The sequence below is a fragment of the Guillardia theta genome, assembly GCF_000315625.1.
Source record: "Guillardia theta CCMP2712 unplaced genomic scaffold GUITHscaffold_86, whole genome shotgun sequence".
NCBI classification, from domain to species: Eukaryota; class Cryptophyceae; order Pyrenomonadales; family Geminigeraceae; genus Guillardia; species Guillardia theta.
This window is the reverse complement of record NW_005434588.1, coordinates 224558-247827: the sequence shown is the minus strand read 5'-3', so window position 1 is coordinate 247827 and position 23270 is coordinate 224558. Positions and strand designations below refer to the sequence as shown.

Here is a 23270-nt window from a genome sequence, read left to right as displayed (position 1 = left end):
CTTTCGGTGATAAAACGTTCTGCCAATGGGAGGGGATAGGGTGGGTTACTCATGGAGTGGTTCTACACCACCAGCTACACGCCATGTAGTCTCTTTTTGAGCTAAGAAACAATGGGGATGGGGTGGGTAGTTGCAGGAGTTCTGAGGGGTAGTCACAGACCACTGCATGACAATGAGACTACATCCCATGGCGATGTCGCTCGTGCAGCGATGTTGCAGCCCACCAGAAATAGCTGCAGCAAGGACCCCCCCACCAGACCCCCTGCATCAGGGCCTCAACCCCCCCTCAACCCGGCCCACCAGCGGCAAGGATCGGACCCCCCCACCAGACCCCCTCCACACCATCCAAGGACCCCTCACTCACTCAGAGCCCTGCTTAACGGACCCCTCTAGAAGGCCCCTCCACGATCGGCAAAGACCCCTCAATTATCTTCGTACTGATTTTTAACTTAACATTGAGTAAACCATTTAACTTAACAGTGAGGGACTTTGTCAATTGTTTTCTTGACCCACGATGGCAACGCGAGCGCTCGCCGACACGTCTTGCGATGAGGGGAGGCAGAGAGGCTCGATGCGAGCAGCACCTCTGACGCACCATGTGCGCGTGCCTGTGTCTTGAGAGCGCGCGCTGGAAGCTAAGTTGTACGGTCAAGCAGTGAGCTCTGCTGCCGTTGTGTGGCGCTGAGGGAGGCGGCAGCATGGACGAGAAGGGCCTACCATTTGTGGACGAGCTCTTCAGCAGAGCGGTAGTGAAGATGAGAGATCTCGCTGCTATGGAGGACGACCGCTCCAACGACGTGATCTGCGCTGCCGGCTTCATCAAGATGGCAGTTTCCATGAGCGTGTCAGAGTTCAACAAGGAGAACGAGAGGAACGTGACGTCCAGCCTGTCGCTCGTCACTCATCTGTGCAGGACAGACGTGCAGGCTCGCAGAGAGACATGGCAGATCGTTGGGCCGAGAGGGTTAATCTTCTTCCTGCGGCGCAAAACCGAGAAGAATATCTTGAAAGCAGCCCTGATGCTGGCAATAACACTTACCAGCGATATTGAAGGCGACGAGGAGGAGGGGACTCAGGTGCTCGCGCGTAGTGTGCTCTGCTGCTGTCTGACCTGACCAACGCCTTGCAGAGGTTCCTGAGGGAAGTCAAGAACGACCTCGTCTCCTCCAACGTGCTGCATGTCCTGATGGACCTCGTGAGCATCTCCGAGGAGGACGGGGTAAGCTTCAAGTTCCCTCTGGACATCGTCAAGCTCTCCATCCAAGTCATCCTGCTCCTGGGATACGAGTGCATCAGTCAGGAGGCTGGGAGCGAGGTAAGACCGTTTCATCTCCTCCTCACTTCGTGCGGTACCTTGTGGGTCCTCGCTCTGTGTCGTGCCGCTTGCGCTTGGTGTCATGACGGTGCCCTGCTTCCTACAGGAGCTTCTCTTGCGCTTGAATCGAATCCTATGGATCATTGTGGACCGATACGACGATCCCGAGATCAAAGAAATCTCTGCAGCACTTGTACGCTGTCTTTCATGTGTCACGGTAGCGCAGCACAAGACGTATGACAGCTCCCTGCAGGCGGAGCAGATCCCCTTTGGAAGAGACGCGGGCACAGAGGAGGCAGACGAGCTGATATTGATGCCGATCCTCGTCAAGATCTTGAGTGAGCAGAGCTGCTGCGTGGAGGAGCGAGGGGAGCGGGGAGGACGGATGAGGATTGAGGAGGAGGAAGAAGGGGGCGGAATTCAGAGGGATTATTGATTCACTCGCTGCTGCCTGCAGGCCATGGCTATTCGAGCATGATCTTATCATTCATGTCGAGCAAGGCAAAGGGGAGGAAGAAGAGTGTAAGCTGCTGTGATGGAAGAGCAGCGAAATGATGACAGTGGCCGGATGCAGGAGGAAACGATTTCTAAATGGCAGGAGGCGCCTTCAATGAGAGAAGTTCAGGGATCTGCTCTCGCTGTGAGCTGAAAAAGAGGGAAGGGCAGGATGAAGAGAAGACTGTGAAGAAGAGGAGGGAGAGGGAACTTGGTGCCACTATGCTGATATACGCTGCATTCATTCTTGCACTCAGGTTATCCGAAGACTGTGCGCGAGGCGAAGCTTACAGGAGCTCTTCCTCGCCCTCGGAGGTAACGAACAAGGAGGGTCGAGTAGAGGGTAGAGGCGCAGTGAGGAGGGGAGGGTGGAGAGAGCAGGGCGACGAGCATGCTTGACTGATTGTGACGCTTTCCCCTACAGGGCTCCCCCCTCTCGTTCTCATCTCCCTCTACTCAGAACCATCGCAGAAGGTCAATTCTCCTCATCCTGTTGCTTGCGTCCCTGATCCTAAGCAGCAAGCAGCCGAGATGCTGATAGCACAAGTCGCGCTGTCCGGTGAGTCCTCGCCGTGTGAGGGAGAGTGGCACTTGTCGAGGTTCGGAACAGTTAGGAGAATGCAGCGGGTCTGATCAAGATGTGGAGCCTCAGATTTTGGAAACTTACTTGCTGCCGCGTTGTGCTAACTGAGTTGCCGATGATCCGCAGAGAAGGCGAGGGAGGAAGTTTACAGCATGCAAGAGTTCTTCATCAAGACTTACGGCATAGATAGATTACCAACCACGGCGTGAGATCTTCTTTTCATCAGTACTACCGCGGCAGCCCGCCCGGCACGGGTACTATACTGAGAGCGATGGCTGCCACGGTCACCGACCGTACGGTAGTACGTGGCCACTGGCACCTTGTGACGTCTTGAAACTTGAAGCCTTGAAGCCCGTGACTGAAAGGATTGGTGATGACCCACTGTGACTGGGTCACGGATGGCCTGTGCTGACGAACGGTGAGTGAGACTTTCACCGAAACAGCCTCCTTTTAAAAGTCCAATCCGGCGGACAGTCGAGGTGGTACCGCAACGGGCAATAACCGTTCAACTGCTCGCATCACGGCTGCACTTCGAGGCTGTCTAGTAGATCTTGCCAGGATAATCTCCCTGAAGAAAAAGAAGCTTGAGAAGGAGAGGAGGAGGAGGAGGAGGAGGAGGAGGAGGAGGAGGAGGAGCCAAATGGAGCGCCAGAACGTTAAAGACTTACATCGGACGCATAGTATGCAGTCGAGGTAAGCAGACCGTCCCCATTCTGCCGGAGGTTCAAAGCACGGTGAGCGAGGGGGACGCACGAGCAAGGTTATAAGCCTCCCACCGCTCCTGACGGTAGAGGAACGTCGTTCCATGCTCCGTCGCTCATCCTGGGGTTGTACTCCGAGTACTGTCGGGGCGGCGTGACCACCAGCAAGAACAGCAGATAAGAGAATTTTTCTGGCGAGCACGTACCTGCTCAGGAGGAGGAACTCCGGCATCCTTCAGCGCTGGCTTCCCGTAGTTGAACGCCCATGGGTCCGTCGTCGCTGGTCCCCTTGAGCGGCAGGAGTGTCAGACAGGAAGGAGGGCAGTTGGCAAGTTACTGGATCCCGAAGGTAGCAGCCTCATTCTGGTCATCGATGCGGTCGTCATAGCCCGTCACTTCCTCGGCAGGCTTGTTGCAGTTCCTCCAGTCCTTCAGGCACGCGTTCAGGAAGTCGTCTCTGGCTTTGAACGCCCTGTCCACGTTCTTCTGAAGGACGTCCACTGTCCACACGTCAGCTCACACACTCTTTGGACCCCATCATAAGCTCACTCGTCTGGGAGTGCTTGCCGTTGGTGTGCCGGTCGATGTATGCTGCTGCTTCCTTGCTCCATGCACCGTCCTCCTGTGCGGGAGAGCAATCCGACCTGAGCACTCCAGGGATGCAATCGGTATGCAGTCCAGGAACCGTCTTCCTACCATCTACGTAGTCCCCAGTGGTAACCAGACCATCTCCGCCCCAGAGAGACTGCTTCCTAGCCTTGCTGTAAGGAACAAGCAACTGAACCCCCCATCTTCCCTTCGGACCTCTCACGCTCCTCTGAAACACTTCCAGCTGTTCTGAAGGGTTCTGCTGATTGCCGAATTTCATACAGATAAGGCCGAGACACAAGACGGAGAGTATCGCTGATGCGTATGCGACTTGCATCTTGACGTTTGAGTCCACCATGATCTAGAAGCCTTGAAAGCACGCTTCTCCCTCTGCTAGAAAAGGTGTCAACGACAGTGTCAAGAACACGTCATGAAGTTTGCTCGAGTTCATTTCAATCCATTCAAGGCTTTTCCTAAACCGCTCGCGCATGATGTCACCTGATCCTTCTTCTCGTCAGTGTATATTGTTACATCTCCAGCTCTTCACTTGCTGAGCTGCATGATCTTACTACGCTCCCTCTCCCTCTCCTCTCCCTTCCCTGTCACGCCACCATCACTGCTTGTTATTCTGGAGACAACTCTTCAGCCCTTGTTCTACTGTCCCTGGGTCACAGTCACCCCCAGAGCACTATACTCTTCTGCCTTACTCCTTCCCTAGTACTTTTCTCTGAGGCTGACTCAGTATCTCCCGGGCCCGGCGGACAGCTGAGCGCGCCGGGCGTGACTTTGACAATCACTGAGTCATGCGGCCCGGGTCGGGGGCCGGGCAGCCTGACCGCGGGAACTCGACGGTGAGCGCGTTCCGGCCCGGGGCCGGGGGAAGGGCAGCAGGTGGCGCCAGTCCCCGGGCCGGCCCGCAGGCTGCGACGCACAGGGCGACGCCACCCTCAGGCCTGGACCGGGACTCGGACGGCGCCACCACTGGCGCCACCAGCTCAGGGCCCGGGAGGGATGGCCCGCCATTCAGGGCCCGGGAGGGATGGCCCGCCACTTTCTACATTTAAGAGAAGGGTCATGAGAAAATGTGGAGAGCGGTAGGGTAGGGTGGTAGGATTTTAATAGATACCGGTCCATTTAGGAAAGATTCTCTGGGTAAAATACCGGTCATTGAACCAGAGGGATCTCAATGGGGGTCGTAAAATCCATTACATCCAGAACGTGGGTAGTTCTATGAGCACCGGTGTAATCGAGCTCAAATCGGGGGGTGTGGGGGGTACGGGAGAACCGACTAAGAAAGACACAATGCAGAGGGGAAACGGAAGAAATTTCGTCCTTGTTGTCCCGAAGAAGGCTTCTCCTCCTCCCTTCTCCTCCCTCCTCTTGTGTTTCATTCACTGAAGCAAGCTCGTGCATACGTCTCCTTGTCTGATCTCACATGTTCGACCAGCCCCGACATCACTGCGGTTTCAGAGTGAAAACGATGTAACATTTCTTGACTGGGCTGATTTGCGATGAATTGTTTTGTTGGATTGCTGTTTTGATGTCTCAAAAAATGATTTGAGTTTATGTTGTACATGTTTCAAAGGGTTTTCCTGTCTGATTTTGTAATTCGATTGAATTTCCCTTGTAAGTTCTCAAACTACGAAACGAGGTCAAAAGCAGCATTGTTTCAAGTTGGGATTTCTTCAAGAAAGCCAGAGGTGTAGATAGAACAAAGTCCTCGTTTTGGTCCACTTTGATATGTCTATCTGTGCAATTTGATCTGTCTGCCTGTCTGTCAATATTCTCCCTGCTGGGACCATTTTCACGAGTGCTGTGGTCCCTGTTCTCGCCGGTACTCTCCCTCCTCCTCCTCCTGACCTCCCTAAAGTTTCGTCGTCATCAGACCTTACCAGCATCTGTGCTGATCTTTTTTCATTGCCAGCATGTGGAGCCCAAAGATCGCACTCGCTGTCGCCCTGGCTGCCGCAGGGTCCGCCGACGCTTTTGTAAGCAGAGTGACGCAGCTTTTGCTTGCTGATATCTCCCCCCTCCCAGTCTCCTGCTACTCCTGCTCTCAACGGCCTCCGCAGCCAGCGAGCTGGCGTTTCCTCTATGGCCATGGCCAAGGACGATGCCAAGCCAGAGGTCTCCCGTCGTTCTCTTCTCGGCCTTGCCCCAGCCGTTGCTGCTGCCTTTGCGCTGAAGGTGAGGAGGGAGAAGGGAGGAGGGAGGTTGGACTGGGGAGTCAGACAGGAAAAAGTCAAAGGGGAGAGGACGGAGAGAGAAGAGAATGAGAAGGAGGGGAGGGGGGGAAGGGGAAGGAGGGAGGAATGGAAGGGAGAGAAGGGAGGGAGGAGGAGGTGGATGATTGATGTATTTGTTTGCTTGCAGCCTGCAGATGCTGCTGTTGACATCAGCAAGCTTCGATCCCTTGGAGCGTTCGTTGATGAGGGAGGCTCAGCCCCTGCCCCTGCCCCTGCTCCAGTGAAGGCTCCTGCCCCTGCCCCTGCTCCTGCTCCTGCTGCCAAGGCTCCTGCTGCTGATCAGAGCGCAGCCAAGGCTGATGCTGAGGTGAAGAGTAAGAAGGAGCAAGTCAAAGCTAACTGAGCAACTCGCAGGCTAAGGCCAAGGCTGCCGCTGACAAGGTTTCTCCTCCCCCGCCTCCTCCTCTTTTTCTTCTCCTCTCCTTCCTCCCTCCTCCTCCTCCTCCTCCTCTTCCTCCTCTTCCTCCTCCTCTTTGACACTCCTGCAGGCTGCTTCTGACAAGGCGGCTCAGAAGGCTGCTGCGGACAAGGTGAACGAAAGGGGAAGGGCTTATGGTGGGGGAGGGAGTATGGAAGAGGGATGTGAGGGTGGCAGGGGAGGAGGAGGAAGGTGGAAACAAAGAGGTAGGCTGGGAGGGAGGGAGAGGAAGCGAAGGGAGGGAGGGGATGGAAAGGGAAGGAAAGGGAGGGAGGGGAAGAATCAGAGGAGAGGAGTTGGATGATCGTGAATCGCAGGCTGCTGCTGAGAAGGCTGCACAGAAGGCTGCTGCTGATAAGGCTGCTGCTGATAAGGTAACCTCTCTATAACTCCCCTACCTCCCTCGTCCTCCTCCTTCGTCACCACCCTCCACCTTTTACAGCTCCTTATGTTCCTGTTCGTGCTCCCCCCCCCCCCCCACCACCACCACCACCATCCTTTCATATTTGTCTAGCTTCTCCCTCCTCTCTCTGTTCTGCTTTCCCTCCTGCCTGGCTGCTGCAGCTGCTTGTTGTGGTCCTTCTTTCTCTCGTTCACTCTGACCCGCTCGCTTGTCCAGGCTCAGGCTGAGGCCCAGGCAAAGGTGAAGCAAGATGAGAGGAAGGGGAGGGGAAGGAGTGGAAGGGAGGGGAGGGGAGGAGAGGAGGACAGAGAGAGAAGGAGGAGAAGGAGAGCAGGGGGGGGCGGAAGCGAATCGCTGAGAGTTCAAGCAGGCTGAGGCTGCCAAGAAGGCGAACTCTGCGAACAAGGTGAGGAGGAGGAGAGGGAAGGAGGGAGTGAGCTGACGGGTGAGCTACAGGATGAGCTGCTGAAGAAGGCTGCTGAAGCTGAGGCAGCTGTGAAGAAGGCCGAGGAAGAGGTATGCTGCCTCTGTACTGAACAGGAGCAGGGACGGGGGGAGGACGAGGGGTTGATGATGATGATGATGATATTGATGATGATGATGATGAGGAGGAGGAGGAGGCGGAGGAGGGGCTGAATTTTCCGCAGCTTTCTAAGAAGGAGAAGGAGATTGGATCGATCAAGGGCAAGGCTAACCTCAAGGTACTGGGGCAGGGAAATGGAGGAGAGGAGTGCAGGGCGAAGACAAATAGGCTGAGGCCATGAAGGGGAGGAAGAAAGAAGGATACGCGCAGGAAGGAGCAGAGCGAGGAGAGGGGAGTAGAGGAGTTCGGAGCAGAAGCACGGAAGGAGCAGAAGCACGGAAGGAGCAGAAGCACGGAAGGAGCAGAAGCAGGGGGAGGGGCAGGAGCTGCGGAGGCGGATGGTCTGATGTCTGACGGCTGCTCAGGGTCAAACTCTCTTCGGCCTCTAGGGGTGAAAGGCACGTGACTTGAATGAATTCAGTGAAAGTGATACAATGATCCTCCTCCTCCTCCTCCACCACCACCACCTCCTCCTGCTCCTGCTCCTGCTCCTGCTCCTGCTCCTGCTCCTGCCCCTGCTCCTGCCCCTGCCCCTGCTCCTCTTTCCAGTCCTTCCCCTCCTACTTCCAGTCCTGCTCCTCCTCGTCCTCCTGCTCCCCCTCCTGTTCCTCCTTCAATCTCTCCTCCTCGTCCTGCTCCTCCTCGTCCTGCTCCTCCTCCCTCTACTTCTTTTCCTTCGTGTCTGTGAGTTTTCCTCTTGTTCGTCCGGAAGTAGTTCTGTGGCTTCAAACCTCCCTCACCCGCCCTCAATCCATTCCTCTCTCCCTTCTACACCACCCCGCGCCTCCCCTACCCCCACCCCTTCTTTCCTCCTCCTCCTTCCATCCTCTTTCTCCCTCCCTCCTTTCCCCCTCCTCCTTCTTCCCTCCTCCTCCCCCTCCTCCTCCTCCTTCCCTTTCTTCCCCCCTCCTTCCCTCCTCCTTCCCCTTCCCCTATTTCTTTCCGTCTCCTTCCTCATCTCCAACTCGTGCATGTGTTGCGCATGCTTTATGCTATCAGAGCTTCCAGGCCTTGTCGGCGAGCTTCTTCTCTATGGGTGAGGAGAGAGATTTGATGATAGTTTGACGAGACAAGTCTAGAATAGAGGAGAGAGGGGGTAGAGGAAAGGGGAGGGGAGGAGAGGGGAGGGGAGGGGAGGGGAGGGGAGGGGAGGAGAGGAGAGGAGAGGAGAGGGCAGGAAAGGAGATCACTGAATAGCAGGGGAGACCGAGGGAGGGGAGGGGGTAAGAGGGCCAGACGGAGCAGACAGAAAGCATGAAGGTAATTGAAGGAGAGTAGGAGAGGAGGAGGGGAAATGTAACTTCAAGATTCCTCACCTGTCTGTTCGCATTGACCCACTGGATCCTCTCAGCGTACATGTCAGCACGGGACGTCAGAGCCTCGATGGTGTCCTCCTGCGAGATAAGACATGTCAAATCAGTCGCAATCTTAGTTGAAGCGTCATCATCATCATCATCATCATCATCGTCATCCTCCTCATCATCCTCATCGTCATCCTCCTCATCGTCGTCATCCGTACCTTGGCAAGAGCTCTTCCGATGAAATAAAGTACATTGGACATGATCCTCAGGTTGATCATATCAGGAATTCCTTCCACCTGCAAATCACAATCAGAAACATTCTTACAGACAGAGAGAGCGAAGAAAGCAAACTTGATTCTTGTCTGTTGGCATAAGCAACAACAAGAAAAGGAGCAGGCGCAGGAGCAGGCGCAGGAGCAGGCGCAGGCGCAGGAGCAGGAGCAAGGGCAGGAGACATCACTTCACCTCCTTCCTTGTCAGCTCGCCATACTCACAAAATCCAGAGACAAACGAGTCCATGAGGTTAAAGGGATCTTTCTCCGCAGCGTACTGAGCCAACATGCATGTCAGCTCCCCCAGTCCTGAGCCTTGTTTCTAACTGCTTCTCCCCTCCCCTCTCCTCTCATCTCCTCTCCTCTCCTCTCCTCCCCTCTCCTCCCCTCCCCTCCCTTCATCTCCTCTCCTCTCCTCTCCTCTCTTCCCTTCATCTCCTCTCCTCTCCTCTCCTCCTCTCCTACCTTGGAAAGGCAGACAGCAAGCTCCATTGCTCTCCAGTCCTCCGCAGCAAACTCGAAGTCCAGCAGACCAGTCACCTTCTTTCCGTCGTAGAGGACGTTGTCAAAGTGAAGATCGCCGTGGCTGCCGGCAATGTGTGAGTGGAGGGGAGGGAGAGAGGAGCAGGAGCAGGAGCAGGAGCAGGAGCAGGAGCAGGAGCAGGAGCAGGAGCAGGAACTCGGAGGAGGAGGAGCAGCAACAGGAGGAAAAAGTGGTGGTGGTGGTGGTGGTGGTGGTGGAGGAGGAGGAGGAGGAGGAGCGGGAGCAGGCAGACACAAATGCTTCAGAGGGAGTCAGAGCAGGGTGAGGGGTGAGAGGAGAGGAGAGAATGGAGGAGAATGAGCAACAACGAAAGAGCGCAGAGAGAGAGGAGATGGAAAGGAGAACTGCACAGTTTGCAAGGATAAGGGAAGGGGCGGAGGTAAGAGAGGCGGGTGGGGAGGGGGGAGGAGAACGGTAAGGGCATCCCACATGAGCTGGAAGGGGAGGTTCTGGGACTTGAGCTCCTCCAGGCGCTTCTCGATCCTCTCGAACTCTTGGACCATGATGTTCATCGACTCCTTGCAGCTGTCGGCCCAGGGTTTCTGGATCTCCTCGAAGAATTTCTCCCTCGAGATCGCATGGTGGACCTTGTAGATGTCGAAGTAGGGGGGAGTCGGGGACTTGAGCTCGATCTTCACGTTGCCCAGAGCCACCAGCAGTTCTCCTGCCGCCCTGCCGATGCTCGCTGGCTCTGCCGACTTGGGAAGCTCTCCAGGGATGGTGTGGCACATGCAAGCTTCTGCGCCGTTGGACAGGAGCACGTGGGTATCTCCAGTCTTCTTGCTCGGCACGTAGTCGGGGACTTTGAAGGACATGGTCTGCTTGTTCAGCTCCTTGAGCACGGCATGCTCGTACTTGACGCGCACGGAGTTGCCGCCGTTGTTGTAGATCCTCATCACATACCGCTGACCATCGCTGGTGTCGACGTACTGGACCAGGTTGTTCACGCCCCCGCTGGTCGGGGTGAACTTGACGTTGTCGTCATCGAGGAAGTGAGTAGCAGCCTCCTTGAGCAGCTTCGGGATATCCGTTGCCTTCCATGTATCCGCCTCAGTGAAAGTTTGTGCCATGTTCAGTCTCTGTGCCCCCCCAGCCTGACGAAGAACCAGGTGAGACCTGCGGGAGCAGGAGAGCGTCAGCTGGGCGGAAGAGCGAGAGAGCAGAGAGGCTGTGTTGAGGGAGAAGGACATGGCGCAGGAAGACGCCGCCAGCACCACCGCCATCCTCATCGAGTTTCGCACGCGCGCCATGAGGAATTTGCAAGAAGGTTACCTCCATGAGCAGGGTGGGGTCAGTGATACTACCCTACCCTCACTTTGAGATAATGGGCAAAGAAAAAGAGGGGGTATTGAAGGTGTATTACAAGGGATCCGGGTGGGTCCTCATCCTTTATAACTTGCCTCGGACTAGATATAAGGAACCTGGCTGGCCAAGTCCGCCCCGGGCCGCCCGGCCCGCGGGGCCCGGCGGCTACCGTACTGAGTCACTGAGTCGGGAACCGTGACTGCCCGGCCAGTGAGTACCGTCGTATAATCCGGGACCGTCCCGTCGGAGCATTACGTTCGCTTGTTGGTTTTGGGGTTCTTTTTCCTGTGGGGCTCTGATACAGGCGTGGTAGAGTTTGAAGAGGGAAATGCACAGGGGTGGGTCCTGTAATACTAATTTATTTGTTTTAATGGTACAAATTACAATACTTTTAAGAGTCCAGCATTTTATGATGGTAGACCCCCCGAGCCCCTCCCCCCTCCCTTCAGCCCTCTCGCGATGGTGCAGGGATATGCACAACGCTAATCAATGACGAAGACGGATAGACCATCAAGATTCGAAGTTAATGTCGATGAGATATCTTGATAACACGGTCGTTGTGTTGCTTTTGTGAATACAATCATCCTTATCGTAATCTAATCTTGCAAGTTCAGAATCAAGCACCATCCAAGTGTTGCTGTGATGATTTTTCATTCGCAAAGTCGACAATGTTATGTTTTATCAATAAAAAAATGCTTGAGATGTAAAGTATTGCACTAGATATCCAGTGCTGTTTGTCAAAGCAGCTCAACCTTCACTCGTGCCCTCACAAACAAGATGGGATAACGAGCATCCTGCTCTTGCCTCATCATAGTGTAATCAAGGATTTTGATTTTGCATAGTTCAAGATATTTGATGTTAGAAATTTTGTGCCTCAGATTTACGGTATACATTTGAATGGGAGAGGCAACATGTTTCACGGGCATTGGCAAGGTGTATGAACATCCAACTAGGGTCACGAAAGCATGAACTGAGCTGAGTGTACGTGTTCTATCAAGCATGATTCAAAGCTCATGGCCCTGCTTTGAAGCGCGGTTCGTTCGGAACCTTGCAACCTGCATGCTGTGGACTGATATGATGTTGAGAACTCTAGAGTGTTGTAGACAGTAGCAGCTTCGCATGCAGCGAGTAGCAATACTCTGTAACACGATTGTTCTTGGTCAAGGCATCAACAGAAGGTACGCATTTCATTAAGCATGATCTGGAATCAGTCTACTTGCAAGAGAACTCCTGTGCACATGACTCTGCAACTGCGCTGGAAAGTTGCATGCAGATCTCAGCATGATGATGTGACGCAGAAAAGCTCACTCCATACAGCTTGTCGACTCTCACGATGTAAGGATATGAAGTCAAGCTATGTATGCAACATTGAGATACGTTGCTTCAGAAGTGATCCACTGTCATGAATTCTCATGAATTCATTCAAATCGTCTTTTCTCCACATGTTGAGCACCAACAGCAAGTATTCGATACACTTAGATCATCCCTACATAATTTTCTTTTGTCGTAAAACTTGTCTGCTGTCGATATCGTCACGAGCATGTAATATCTTACATGTGTTCATTGTTCTGCTAGGAAGGAAGGTGCCAAGGAAAAAAATGCTGTGTTGCTTGTTCATGTGGATGCACGATGCTTACCTGATACACAAACATGAGAAGATCAATCTTCACTTGATCTCAGCCTCACCGTGATTCGTGATGGGATCTGTTTTTGAGAAACAGATTGCCGCTAACAGTTTGCACGTCTTCAAGAATGTTGTTCAAGCTGGAATTGGGGTTCTAAACAATCTAGACAACATAACGTCTGTCATCAACCTGTATGTGGAGTAGCAATGCCAACCTGAGTGCATCACCACATGTAATATGTGCAAGTGCAGCGTTGAAAAGGGCAGAGCTTTGGGCATCCTGATCCATGCACGATGACTGCTCGCCGGGAAGCAGGATCTGTCACTAAAGTATCAGAGTTGCAAAGTGAGCATGCATACCACTCAAACACACCATCTTTGATTCTCATGTTTGACCTTTGTCACCATGTTGGTCTTGGCATCTTTCAGTAGCCTGATGGTCACTGGATGGGCAACATTCATCATGCATCGAGAGGGAGGGATGGGTTGGGGATTCCTTACCACCCACCCCCTGATCCCAAGATTGAGTGCCGTATCGATCACCCTCCTGTTTCAGGGAATTATGACACATGAGAAAGGGTGGGTACCTTACGTTAAAGTTCAAATTTTGAATACACGCCTCTGACCAGGGGTTATGCCTCCTGTATCCAACAGAGAAAAGCATGGGTGGGTCGATAGGATTTTCGGTACTATTCTTGTACCACGAAGGCGTGTAGAATTGATTTTATTGTCGTCATGCAGTACAGTTTGAATCTAAGAATAGCACGCCGCCGATACAAATTTCTGCATGCAAATACTTGGAATAAAAGGTTCACAACCTACCCTTGCCCCAGCCAAGTCGCCCACCCGACCTACTCTTTTCCCATGGGAGAGTGAGGGTGGGGTCTACTCCAGGCAAGGGCAGAAGACCCCCAGGCGCCATCAGGGGGGGAAGGACTGGTACAAATTGCACCCTAGCAAATCTGGTCTTTTTTTTTCTACTTTTTTGGGGGTTCACATGGGGTCCGTATATACACTCCCTGTTGACTACTGATGGAACGTATGCCAGCCGTGCCAGTCAGATAGCGCCGAGTTAACAAAAACTCTCCTGTAAACCAAGACGACTTCCGTGGCGAGGCGGCATGTAGTACATGGGATGAAGAGGGGACCTTCCTAGCCGTCTTGCTAAGGTCCTCTCATGTCTGGATGCTTGTGTTTCACATCCTAGCATACAGTCTATCTCTCATGTGCTCCTCAATTCTGGATTTGTGTGCATTAAACTCGGTCTTGAGCAAAAACTGTCTTGTTACAACTAAGGTCGATGTGATATCTGCGTGACTTTGGACTAGTACAAGTCCAACAAACTTGTATTCCGTCACACAGCCGCTCCGGAAACGTTTTCAAGTAGAGCTCCAAGGTCAATTGAGAAACCGGGCAACGCTAGGAGTCGGCGGAGTCCAGGCCAGATCACAGATGATCTCCTGGGACTGCCAGCTGAGTTCCCGGCATTGGATCCGACTACCGTCAAACTCGGATGGATCATGCCGCACGCCGGAATGCCGGAGATCATGCCGCACTGCAAGCAACAAGTTGGCGGCACTGAGTGGGCCGGGGCTCCGGTCGGCGGCACTGCGGCCGCGGATCGGATGATCCGATGATGATCATCGGGCCTTGCCGTGACCGTACGTTAGCCGTCAGTTGGCACTGGCCACCTGATCAGAGGCGGGCTCGATCATCGGACTTGCCGAATAGTCGCCTTTGCAGTGAAACACCCATATGGGTGGGGTAAAAGAAGGGTAAACTGGGGGTGGGGGTGGATGCAGTCAAATAATGGATACTAAATGATAGTAATCAGATGCTCGGAGACCATAAGGGGGTAGGGGTTACCTTTTTTTTCGGAAAGAACTACAGGGGTAGTGGATATTTGAACTAGAAACAAGGGGTTCATGATGGATGGTATCTTTTGGGAGGGGGTAGGGTAACCGTGATAAAAGTCGGGATGCAGTTTTTTACGCCTGGGGTTGCAAGGGAGGGAAGGGGAGGGGAGAGGAGGGGGGAGAGGAGAGGAGAGGAGAGGAGAGGGGAGGAGAGGAGAGGGGAGAGGAGAGGGGAGGAGAGGAGAGATGAGGGGAGATAGAGAGCAGAGTAGAGTGAGTTGAGGAAAGAGGGTTCTGAGATTGGAGGACATGGGAGGAGTTAGGATATTGATTGAGAGAGGGAGAGTACGAAAAACGGATAGGAAGTTAGAGTCGTTGTGAATGTGTTTGAGCAACAATGAATCTTTTTGCGCTAGAAATCTAATGAATATCATGATACCAGGTATGAGACTATCAGAGTGTCCAAGAACAACCTTGTGCTCATAATCATCATCATCGATCGGTCATCCATTGATATCAATTGAATCAGTCGCCATGTCGTCTTCCAACATCGTGATGGATTTCCTCAACGTGGTCACACTCAGCAGGAGTAAGTTCATCCTCGTTGCAAGGGCGGTTGCGTGCTTGAAAGTTCTCTCTCTCGCCTATTTCGTCCTCTGGTCTTACGGGAGCGGCTTGTGCTTCCGGCACTTGACGGGCCTGGCGAGCGGAGCTGTCTTCATCCCGTTCTTTTTTTGCCTCGTGCTCTTTGGGATTGAAGTGATCTTCTGGATGACCTCGCTGTACAAGAGGATGCTTACTCGCATGTATGCCCAGAGCCTGCTGGACGCCAACCGCAACCTCCTCGCTCTCTGCACCCCCCAGCTGTGCATGGCACAGAAGAAGCGCATCAGAGGGCTAAACACTCTGACGGACCTCGGCATTCTGATCTGGCTGATCATCGTTGGGTCCATGTACGGGGAGTTTGAGAGGTCGCAGGCAACAACGGCTTGCAACTACGTACAGGACTATGGCGATGGGTACGCAGGAGTCACGAGCTGCGTCATCTGCAGCCTCCAGCCTCTTGTCGCTGCGTACGCCTGCTTCCTCGGGGTGTCGGTCGGTATCATCCTCAAGACGGTTGTCCTGGCGTCGCAAGGAGACTTCACGCTCCAGTCGCGGGTGCTGGAGAACGTCCTGATGAACGGGTCGAGGTTCAAGAACGCCTTCTGGATCTGGATCACCTGCAGCGAAGTCCGGCAGCTCTACTCCGCCACGCTGTCGGGTGTGCTCTTCATCCCAGCGCTGCTGCTGATCCTGGGAGGGTATGTGATCGTGCCTCCTAGCGCACAGATCGTCCTGGCTCCCATCCTCTACGTGCTGACGGGGATCATCTTGGTGGTGGACGGAGGCGTCGTGTACTTGCCATGGCGGATCCTCTCCTCGCTCTTCTTCACGGGCGAGTCCATCGTCTCTCTTGACATCACCTCCATGGTGTCGAGGCCTCAGCGCAAAGTTGTCGCCTCCTTCCTGTGGTTTCTCTCAGTGCCATGGGTAGGAGGCTGCCAGTTGGCCAACATGGGGGCGCTAGGAGGGATCAACAACTTTGCCGCCATCCTGCTCGTTCTCTGTGTCGTCCTCACAATCTTCCTGTTCCTTGTCCGGGATCACGAGATGTCAGTCCAGCAGCTGCTTAAGAGAGAAACCGTTGACAACTACGGGCTCGTCTTGTCCAAGGACCGCCTGGTCTCTGAATTCTCGCGCATCCTGGAGGCAAGCAAGAGCGGCCCAGCTGTTGTCGAGCATGACGTTCGGATCCCAACCTTCCTCGCTAGTCAAGACAGAGTCGATCTCTCCGCCGTGATCAGCTACCGATGGAGCGACGAGTTTCTGTACAGGAAGAAGAACCCGCAGGCTGCTGCTCCTCGTTGCTACAAGATTCGGCTTGCAGGCAACGACGGCTTCGATTGGGTGGTCACGATAGTGGAGCCGATGCTGCAAGGGATGGTGAATGCACTGGCGAGAGGCAGTCAGGAGTATGTCTGGATGGATCAGTTCTCGATCCCTCAAGTCAACTCAGCAGGGACGAAGGAGCATGAAAGAGTGAAAGAGGCTTACAGGAACGCCTTGATCCCTCGCATGATCGGCCTCTACTCTTCGGGAGGGCTAGTAGTCGCTTTCAACAACACCGGAGATTCAAGGATCCTGGAGCAGGACTGGTACCAAAGTCGGCTGTGGTGCGTGCAAGAGTACTCCTTCCCCGAGAAGATCGTCTTCGAGAACATCAGCAACTCTGGTGGGGAACATCAACAAGAGATTGCCAACAAGCGCAACAGGTTCAACCAGCTGTGGTTCAGGTTGACCAACAGGATCCGGTCGAATCAGGTGGCGGACGTTCTCATGGACAACGAGAGCGTGAAGAGGAAGATCTTGCTCGATTGGGATAGCACGCTCGATACTTTCGCGCAGGACGTGGTCAACCGAGTGGCTCAGATAGGAGCGGCGGATTACCTTGACAACGTCAAGAAGCTCAGCGCGTCCAATCGAAATGATATCCTGCCTGCCCTTGCGCAAGCTTGGTTTGGGGTCATCATGACCAAGGAGGAGACCAAGTTTCACTTAGTCATCTCCATCCTTGGCGCCTACTTCCTCACTAGCGAGCAGACGTCGTTCGACGTGATCGTCAACCGCGAGACCGACAATGGAGTTTGCCCGCCCTCAGGGACCATGTCGGTTGATCGCATGCTTGCCGACTACCCCGCGGGCCTGGAGAAGGGGAGGGCACAGCTAGTCAAGATAGCGTGCAGGGCTGAGACGAGGCAGCAACGACGTGGGCAGCCGGACTTGTACGTGTTCTCAGGGAAACTCTTGCTTCCTGCCGGGTTTGACAAGTGGGAGACGGTCTTGGAGTGCGTAAGAGACACAGAGACTGTAGAGGAAGGAACTAAGAAGTATCTTCTCGTGAAGATGACTGTTAGAGTTCCGGCGCCTGCTCTGGAGGAACAAGGGCAGACGGTCCAGGAGTTCGAATGTCTGTGATGGAGGTGAGTTCCTCGGCAAGACGAGAATCTAGAGCTTTAACAGTATAATGAACTTTGTTGCTGCAATCAAAGGTTGAAACTGTGCGATCATCATCAAAATCTCTCATCACCACCGACTCCTCCTCCTCCTCCTCCTCCTCCTCCTTCTCCTCCTCCTCCTCCTCCTCCTTCTCCTCCTTCTCCTCCCCCCCCCCCCTCCTCCTCCTCCTCCTGCCAGTACTACACCAGGAGTCTCCACTCTGATTTCACATCGCTGGAGGAGAAGTAGAGCAGCGTGCTCCTCCTGCTCCTCCTGCTCCTTCTCTTCCTGCTCCTGCTCCCGCTCCTGCTCCTCCTGCTCCTGCTCCTCCTTCTCCTCCTTCATTTCTTCCGCATGCTTCGTCGCAGCTTCGCCCTATGGAGAAGTCAAAGCTACAAGCAGAAATGCACGTGCAAGACTGTTCTCTCGAAATCTGAGATAAAGTTCAAATGTACAATCTAAATTTCATTAATTGAAGGCACCATTTCACACAAAACAAACCGAAATCAATGGTGGGGTGGGGTAGTGTTGTTATGGGAATGAGACCTGGGGTACTCACCTGGAGCTAGCAATTGGTCCTAGGAAGAGATAACGATACAGGCAGGCTGTACGTGGGGGTATCAAAAAGTGGCAGTATGAGGGGTGGGGGTACAGGGGTGGGGGAAAGAAGTTTGCAGAGCATGGCGCTCATATTTCATGGCTCAACGCTGGGAGGAGGAGGAGGAGGAGGAGGAGGAGCAGAGAGCTTGGTCGTTCATGGTAGCGCTGAGAATGCTCTGAAATGCATTGGATGTGGTGGCTACGAAGCGGAGAACATGGAGGAGTTGCGTGCTCACTACAAGTCAGAGTGGCATCGGCACAACCTCAAGAGAAAGGTTGCCGGGCTGGCGGCGATCGGAGAGCAGGACTTCTTGCTACGAGTAGCAGCGTATGTGGGTGAACAAGGAGCAGATAGACAGAAGAAGAAAGAGCACCTTGGAAAGAAGGCCAGAGAGAAGGCCGAGAAGAGGGAAAAACACAAGGACGGCAAAACTGAGGAGACTGGAGCAGGCACGGCAAACAGCTCTAGTGAAGGAAACAGTGCATCGAATCTCCCTGACTTCTCTCAGATGTCTGAAGAGGAGTTCATGGAGTGGCGAGCGCAGAATGCTGAGCAGCTGGAAGACGTCGATTCGTTCTTTGATCGGCACAGGAGCGAGAGCTTACATGAAAACCTCGAGTACATGGCAAAGAAGTTTGGTTTCTTCATCCCATTCCTTGACAAGTGCAACAATCTTGATGGGATGTTAGAGTACATCAGGCAAAAGCTCACCGTTGGATGTGTTTGCTTGTGGTGCAACAAGACCTTCTACTCGTTGGGGGCTGTAAGGAACCACATGATTTCAAAGTCCCACTGCAAGATCAACTTCGAGGGTTGCGAGGAGGAGTATCAAGACTTCTACGACATCGATCTCTCCCCCAACAGCCTCGGAGTGGATGAGGAGGATGAGGACGAGTGGGAGACTGATGATGAGGAGGAGATCGACGAGGACGAGATGGGCGAAGAGCAGCAAGGGAGTAGCGCGATAATTGTTTCCACACAAGGGAAGAAGGCAGAAGCTGCCAGGATGTCAAAGAAACACGCGAAGCAAGTCAGCGAGCTGTCTATCTCTGGTGGGGAGGACGGAGCAGCCAGCAAGGTGTTGGGACATCGAGCATTCAAGGTAGAAATCCCAACCCCCCCCCCCCTATTGCTGCTCCTTCCGATCTACCGCTGCTTGTGACATCGCCGTCAATGTCGTGCTGCCTTCAGTCTAAACCTTCCTCCTTCCTTCCTTGTTCTCCTCCTATTCTCTCCATCTCGCCTTCGCCTTCCTCTTCCCACTCACTCCTGATTGTATCCAAACATTTTCCTGTCTTTGACTAGAATGTTACAGAAATACTACAGGCAAAGGCTAAGGCCAGAAATTTTAGGATCAAAGAAATCCAACGATGCACATGGGTGATGTTTCTTCATCCGAACACTGCAAACCAAACTATTGATCTTCCACTTTCTCCTTCCTCCTCCCTTCTCTTTCCGTCCTTCTCTTTGGTCCCTATTCTTCCATCATCGTTTCTCCTCTCAATCTCTTGAACGTTTTCTGTCCCTTTGCGTTGCTATGTCGTCTCATGTTGTTGCTTCCTGTACTGACGCCAAACGAGCAGAAAGATCGTCGGTCTGCTTACCAATTCCTACCAATCGAATGGCATAGTGACGCTCTACCGGGGATCGTCAAGAGTAGCCAAGGTTGAAGAGGAGAGCAGGAGAGCAGGGGAGCAGGGGAAGAGGGGTTTAGGAGAGGAGGGAGAGAGGAGAGGAGAAATGGAGCTTGTAACGCTCTGCTCTCAGGCAAACCGTCAGATGGAGAAGATGGAGCTGAAGGTGCGCGACAAGTGGTGGGTCAAGGTTGGAGTTCGCGCGAACAAATTCCACCAGGTGAAGAGGAGAAGAGGAGAGAAGGAAGAAGGAGGGAGAGGAGGAGGGAAGGAGAGGAGGAGGAGGTGGTGGTGGTGGAAATAAGGAAGGAGGGAAGGAGGAGTGAGACAGAGTGAAGGTGGGGACAGGGGGAACAAGGAAGAGGGACGACGTAAGGAGAACGAAAGCAATCGAGAGATCAAAGTAGGAGGGAGGGAGAGGAAGAACGGGGGAGGGGGGAGGGTTAGCCGAGGGAGACAGTATACTTCGTGATGTGACTGAATGGCGTGCAGGTTCGGAGGGAGGATTATCATGCTTGAATTCAGGCATATTGTTTGCACGCTTATTTCACGTTTGTGTTACATCTGAAAAGAGACGTCCTGCTACCTCCCTCCCACGACTTCACTGACTCCCTCCCTCCTGGCCTTCCTCTTTCTTGGGTGCTCCCAGAGGGAAGAAGGCCTTGCCAGTCTTGAAGGAGGAGATGGACCCGACCAGCTTTCTCTGCTCTCCTTTCCCTTCTCCTTCCCCTCCTCCTTCGTCCTCTTCAGAGGAGGGCAGTGCTGTTGGCGGCTCCATCCCTTTGCCGTACACCCACACAGCCATTGAGTGCCCGCTGAGGTCGAAGGTCTGCCTGGCGAAGCTGCGCATGTCGGAGAGAGAGACGGGGGAGAGGGAGAGGAGGAGACGTTGCTTCCTGTCCCAGTCGTACCTCCTGAGGCTGATTTCCCGCCATAGCCGCGAAGTCTCTTGTGACATGCTCGTCTCCTTTTCCTGGATCTCTGCCATGAGCGCTGACTTGTGGTTGGTGAAGGTGTGCTCCGACATGGTGGTGAGGTTCGTGAGGAAGGAGCGGATGAACCTGCGCGGTTGTAAGGAGGAGGAAGAGGAGGAGAAGCATCAATAGGGCGGAAGAAGGGGAGGGAGGGGGGAAGCGAGAGCAGAGCAGAGCAGAGCAGAGCAGAGCAGAGCAGAGCAGAGCAGAGCAGAGCAGAGCAGAGCAGAGCAGAGCCAGCAGAGAAAGGTGTGTTTGTGGGGGAAGGGACGAGAAGGAGAGGACAGGAGGGGAGGGAAGGGGAGGGAGTCAGGGGTTTCATCACCGTCTAGCAGATCGATCGAGAGCTGCGGGGTCCTTGAGGGAGCTCTGGATTATGACGCTGATCCCGTCGACAGGAGGAGGAAGGGAACCCCACAAAGGTCTCATCTTGCATGCCACAATGTACCCTAGTTGCTCCTTGGTTCTCAGCTGGTTGAAGCAAGGCTCCGAGATCATCGTCCCCAGCAGCGCCGCTCGCACGTCCTGCTCGATGCCCTGCTGGGGAATCTGATAGTAGAGCTCGAGAGCATGGTTGAGATCCTCGGGGTTGGTGTGGGACATCGGGAACACGTACCCTCCTTTCAGCTGGACTACCTGCTCGGTATGTCAACTTTCCCACCTCCCTCCTCCTCTACAGCACCTGCTGAAGGTCCCGCTCGTCCTCGGAGAGGGGGGAGGCGTCGAGGGAGAGGAGGAGCTGCTGAAGGAAGCTCTTGGCCGAGGAGGAGGCAGCGTTGCCGTGCACGAAGCCCTCGACGAAGACGCGGGAGAGGAGGAGCTGAACATGCTCGACCACAGCCTCGAGGGTGACGGAGGGGAGGGAGAGCTCATAGAGCAGGCGGTCAACCGTCCAGCCGCGCTTCAGCAGGAGGAGGGAGAGGTGCTCTAGAGCCTTGGAGTAGGGGGACCCCTTTTTCGAGTTCGTCAGAACCCTTCTCAGCTCGTCCTTCATGGTCTCGAATCGCCCAGGATGAGTCCAGCTGCAGCCCACTTTGGACTTCAAGCAGCGGACGAGCTGCCCGCAGACCTGCTGGAGGAGGAGGAGGATCTTGTCGGAGTAGCCGGAGAAGGAGAGCTTGAGGCCGTCAGAGGAGGGCTGGACGCTCCAAGAGAGTCCGGCAACAGCTGAATCGTAGGTAGTCTCGACCATGGCATCGGTGAAGACCATGCAGAAGAGGGAGGAGAGGAGCGAGGAGCGGGCTGAGGAGTCTGCGTGGGGGGTGAGGAGGAGGAAGAGGATGTTGACTTTGGGCTGGGCCTTCCAGTTCTTCTCTGGAAACTCGACATCCTGCTTCCACCACAGGCGAGCTCCCTGCTGACTCACCAGCTTGATCGGGGAGGAGGAGTTCCTCGCTGCTGCTGCTGCTGCTCCTTCGAAGGGAACCATGGAAAAGTTTGTCGGGATGAATCGGTTCGGAGAGACGATGCGGAGTTTGCCGTCGATGACCCCGCTGTTCCACTTGTTGAGCTCCTCAGCACCGACGGCCTTCATGGCGTATCTCGTGCCGTAGATCGCCTCCCGCTCCTTCGCCTCCCCCGCAAACTCCGGGCCAGAGATAAAGATGTCAGCGTGCTCGGGCCGCAGCTTGTTCAGCAACCAGTCGATCAGCTGGGGGTCGAACTGGCCGTAGGTATATGGGGCGCTGATGGCGAACTTGGGAGGGTAGAGCTGGAGGTTGGAGGCAAGAGCGATGACGTACCTGGGGGGAACGTGAGGAGTGGAGGGAGAGAGAGGAGAGGGGAGGAGGGGAAAGGAGAGAAGAGGACGAGGAAGAGGAAGAGGAAGAGGAAGAGGAAGAGATGAATGGGATAGAGGAGTTGAAAGGAGAATGAATATAGGAAGAGGAAGGGGTGAGGGAGAGGCAGGGACTTCAGCACCAACGCGTGGAGGCGAGGCAAGTAAGAGGAAAACGAAGATGTGAAAGGAGGAGGAGGACGAGGAGAGGGGGGATGAGAGAAGATTTGAGGTCAAAAAAGGAGCACAGGGATGAGCAGAGGCAAGAGCAGCGGAGCCTAGAGCAGAAGCCAAGAGCCAATAAGGAGAAAGAGGAGGAGGAGGAGGAGGAGGAGGAGGATGGAGGAGGAGGAGGAGGAGGAGGAGGAGGAGGTGGTGGTGGTGGTGGAGGAGGAGCGCATACCTCGTTGCGCCTTGAAAACCCGCTTGTTGTCAAGCTGACGGAGATCTCAAAGGATGCTCCGTACCTCTGATCGGTGCTGGCGCCAGCCGAGAGGCTCTCAATCAGCCCTCTCTTCTTCAGCAGCGCCGCCAGCGAGCCCTTGGCCTCGTGCCCGAGCAGGTGAGAGACGTAGGAGCCAGCCTTCTTGTGGAAAGACTTGTACAGCGGAGGAAGCTCCCACAGCACACTCAGGTGCCGCTGCTCTCGGATCGGCACGTACTGGACCATGCGGACCCCAGCTGAAGGCGGCCTGATGGGAACGTCCCAGGTGGGAGGCGGAGAGTGACCGTAGTTGGGGACCCCCACAAAGAGCCGGCGGACGAGCGCTTGCAGCTCAGCTTGGGGTTTGCTGGAGAGAATTGCGAGGCACATGCGGCTAGCGGAGTAGTGCTTGATGTAGAAGCGACGGAGAGCTTCGCGGGTCTTGTGGCACCTGAGGAGAGCAGGAGAGTGAGGTATGGGGAAGAAAGAAAATAGGATGAAAGGGAGGATAAGGATAGGAGCGGACAGAGAGGAGAAGCAGGAGCAGGAGCGCAAGAAGGAGCAGGGGCAGTTGAAGAATAGGGGGA

The 23270-nt window shown here is 54.4% G+C and overlaps 7 protein-coding genes across 7 annotated transcripts in view; 4 read left to right on the top strand and 3 right to left on the bottom strand.

The window, feature by feature from the left end:
* Positions 1-698: 698 nt before the first annotated feature.
* GUITHDRAFT_115618 (hypothetical protein) lies at positions 699-2602 on the top strand (the record flags this gene model as incomplete). The annotated part of the gene is made up of 8 exons (XM_005825200.1): positions 699-1076; positions 1130-1315; positions 1422-1508; positions 1569-1653; positions 1773-1837; positions 2068-2125; positions 2235-2369; positions 2520-2602. The coding sequence occupies 8 exons, from the start codon at positions 699-701 to the stop codon at positions 2600-2602; spliced, it is 1077 nt and encodes a 358-aa protein (XP_005825257.1).
* Positions 2603-2934: 332 nt separating this feature from the next.
* On the bottom strand, positions 2935-4040 carry GUITHDRAFT_144384 (hypothetical protein; the record flags this gene model as incomplete). Its single annotated transcript, XM_005825199.1, has 6 exons — positions 2935-2961; positions 3062-3106; positions 3170-3235; positions 3301-3382; positions 3432-3594; positions 3644-4040. 6 exons carry the CDS (start codon positions 4038-4040, stop codon positions 2935-2937), a joined length of 780 nt encoding a protein of 259 aa, XP_005825256.1.
* Positions 4041-5604: 1564 nt separating this feature from the next.
* GUITHDRAFT_154762 (hypothetical protein) lies at positions 5605-7762 on the top strand (the record flags this gene model as incomplete). The annotated part of the gene is made up of 11 exons (XM_005825198.1): positions 5605-5670; positions 5720-5869; positions 6056-6235; positions 6283-6309; positions 6417-6458; positions 6664-6720; positions 6966-6989; positions 7120-7155; positions 7206-7265; positions 7397-7450; positions 7698-7762. The coding sequence occupies 11 exons, from the start codon at positions 5608-5610 to the stop codon at positions 7719-7721; spliced, it is 717 nt and encodes a 238-aa protein (XP_005825255.1). The 3' UTR covers positions 7722-7762.
* A 540-nt stretch (positions 7763-8302) lies between these two features.
* On the bottom strand, positions 8303-10567 carry GUITHDRAFT_97019 (hypothetical protein). Its single transcript, XM_005825197.1, has 6 exons — positions 9879-10567; positions 9371-9491; positions 9099-9182; positions 8852-8929; positions 8648-8726; positions 8303-8392 (listed from the first exon to the last, which is right to left on the bottom strand). Exons 1-6 carry the CDS (start codon positions 10517-10519, stop codon positions 8328-8330), a joined length of 1068 nt encoding a protein of 355 aa, XP_005825254.1. The 5' UTR covers positions 10520-10567; the 3' UTR covers positions 8303-8327.
* A 4201-nt stretch (positions 10568-14768) lies between these two features.
* Positions 14769-17252, top strand: GUITHDRAFT_115614 (hypothetical protein; the record flags this gene model as incomplete). The annotated part of the gene is made up of 1 exon (XM_005825196.1): positions 14769-17252. The coding sequence occupies one exon, from the start codon at positions 14769-14771 to the stop codon at positions 17250-17252; it is 2484 nt and encodes an 827-aa protein (XP_005825253.1).
* Positions 17253-18442: 1190 nt separating this feature from the next.
* Positions 18443-18685, top strand: GUITHDRAFT_55235 (hypothetical protein; the record flags this gene model as incomplete). Its single annotated transcript, XM_005825195.1, has 1 exon — positions 18443-18685. A coding segment is annotated over one exon (243 nt), but the record flags the coding sequence as incomplete, so codon positions are not given.
* A 1661-nt stretch (positions 18686-20346) lies between these two features.
* The window catches only part of GUITHDRAFT_45298 (hypothetical protein), a gene marked incomplete at both ends in the record, with an annotated part of 6046 nt that continues 3122 nt past the window's right edge, over positions 20347-23270 (bottom strand). Inside the window, 4 exons of the mRNA XM_005825194.1 lie at positions 20347-20569; positions 20808-21118; positions 21165-22224; positions 22508-23134. Coding sequence (XP_005825251.1) covers positions 20347-20569; positions 20808-21118; positions 21165-22224; positions 22508-23134 — 2221 coding nt within the window. The remainder of the gene's footprint in view (positions 20570-20807; positions 21119-21164; positions 22225-22507; positions 23135-23270) is intronic.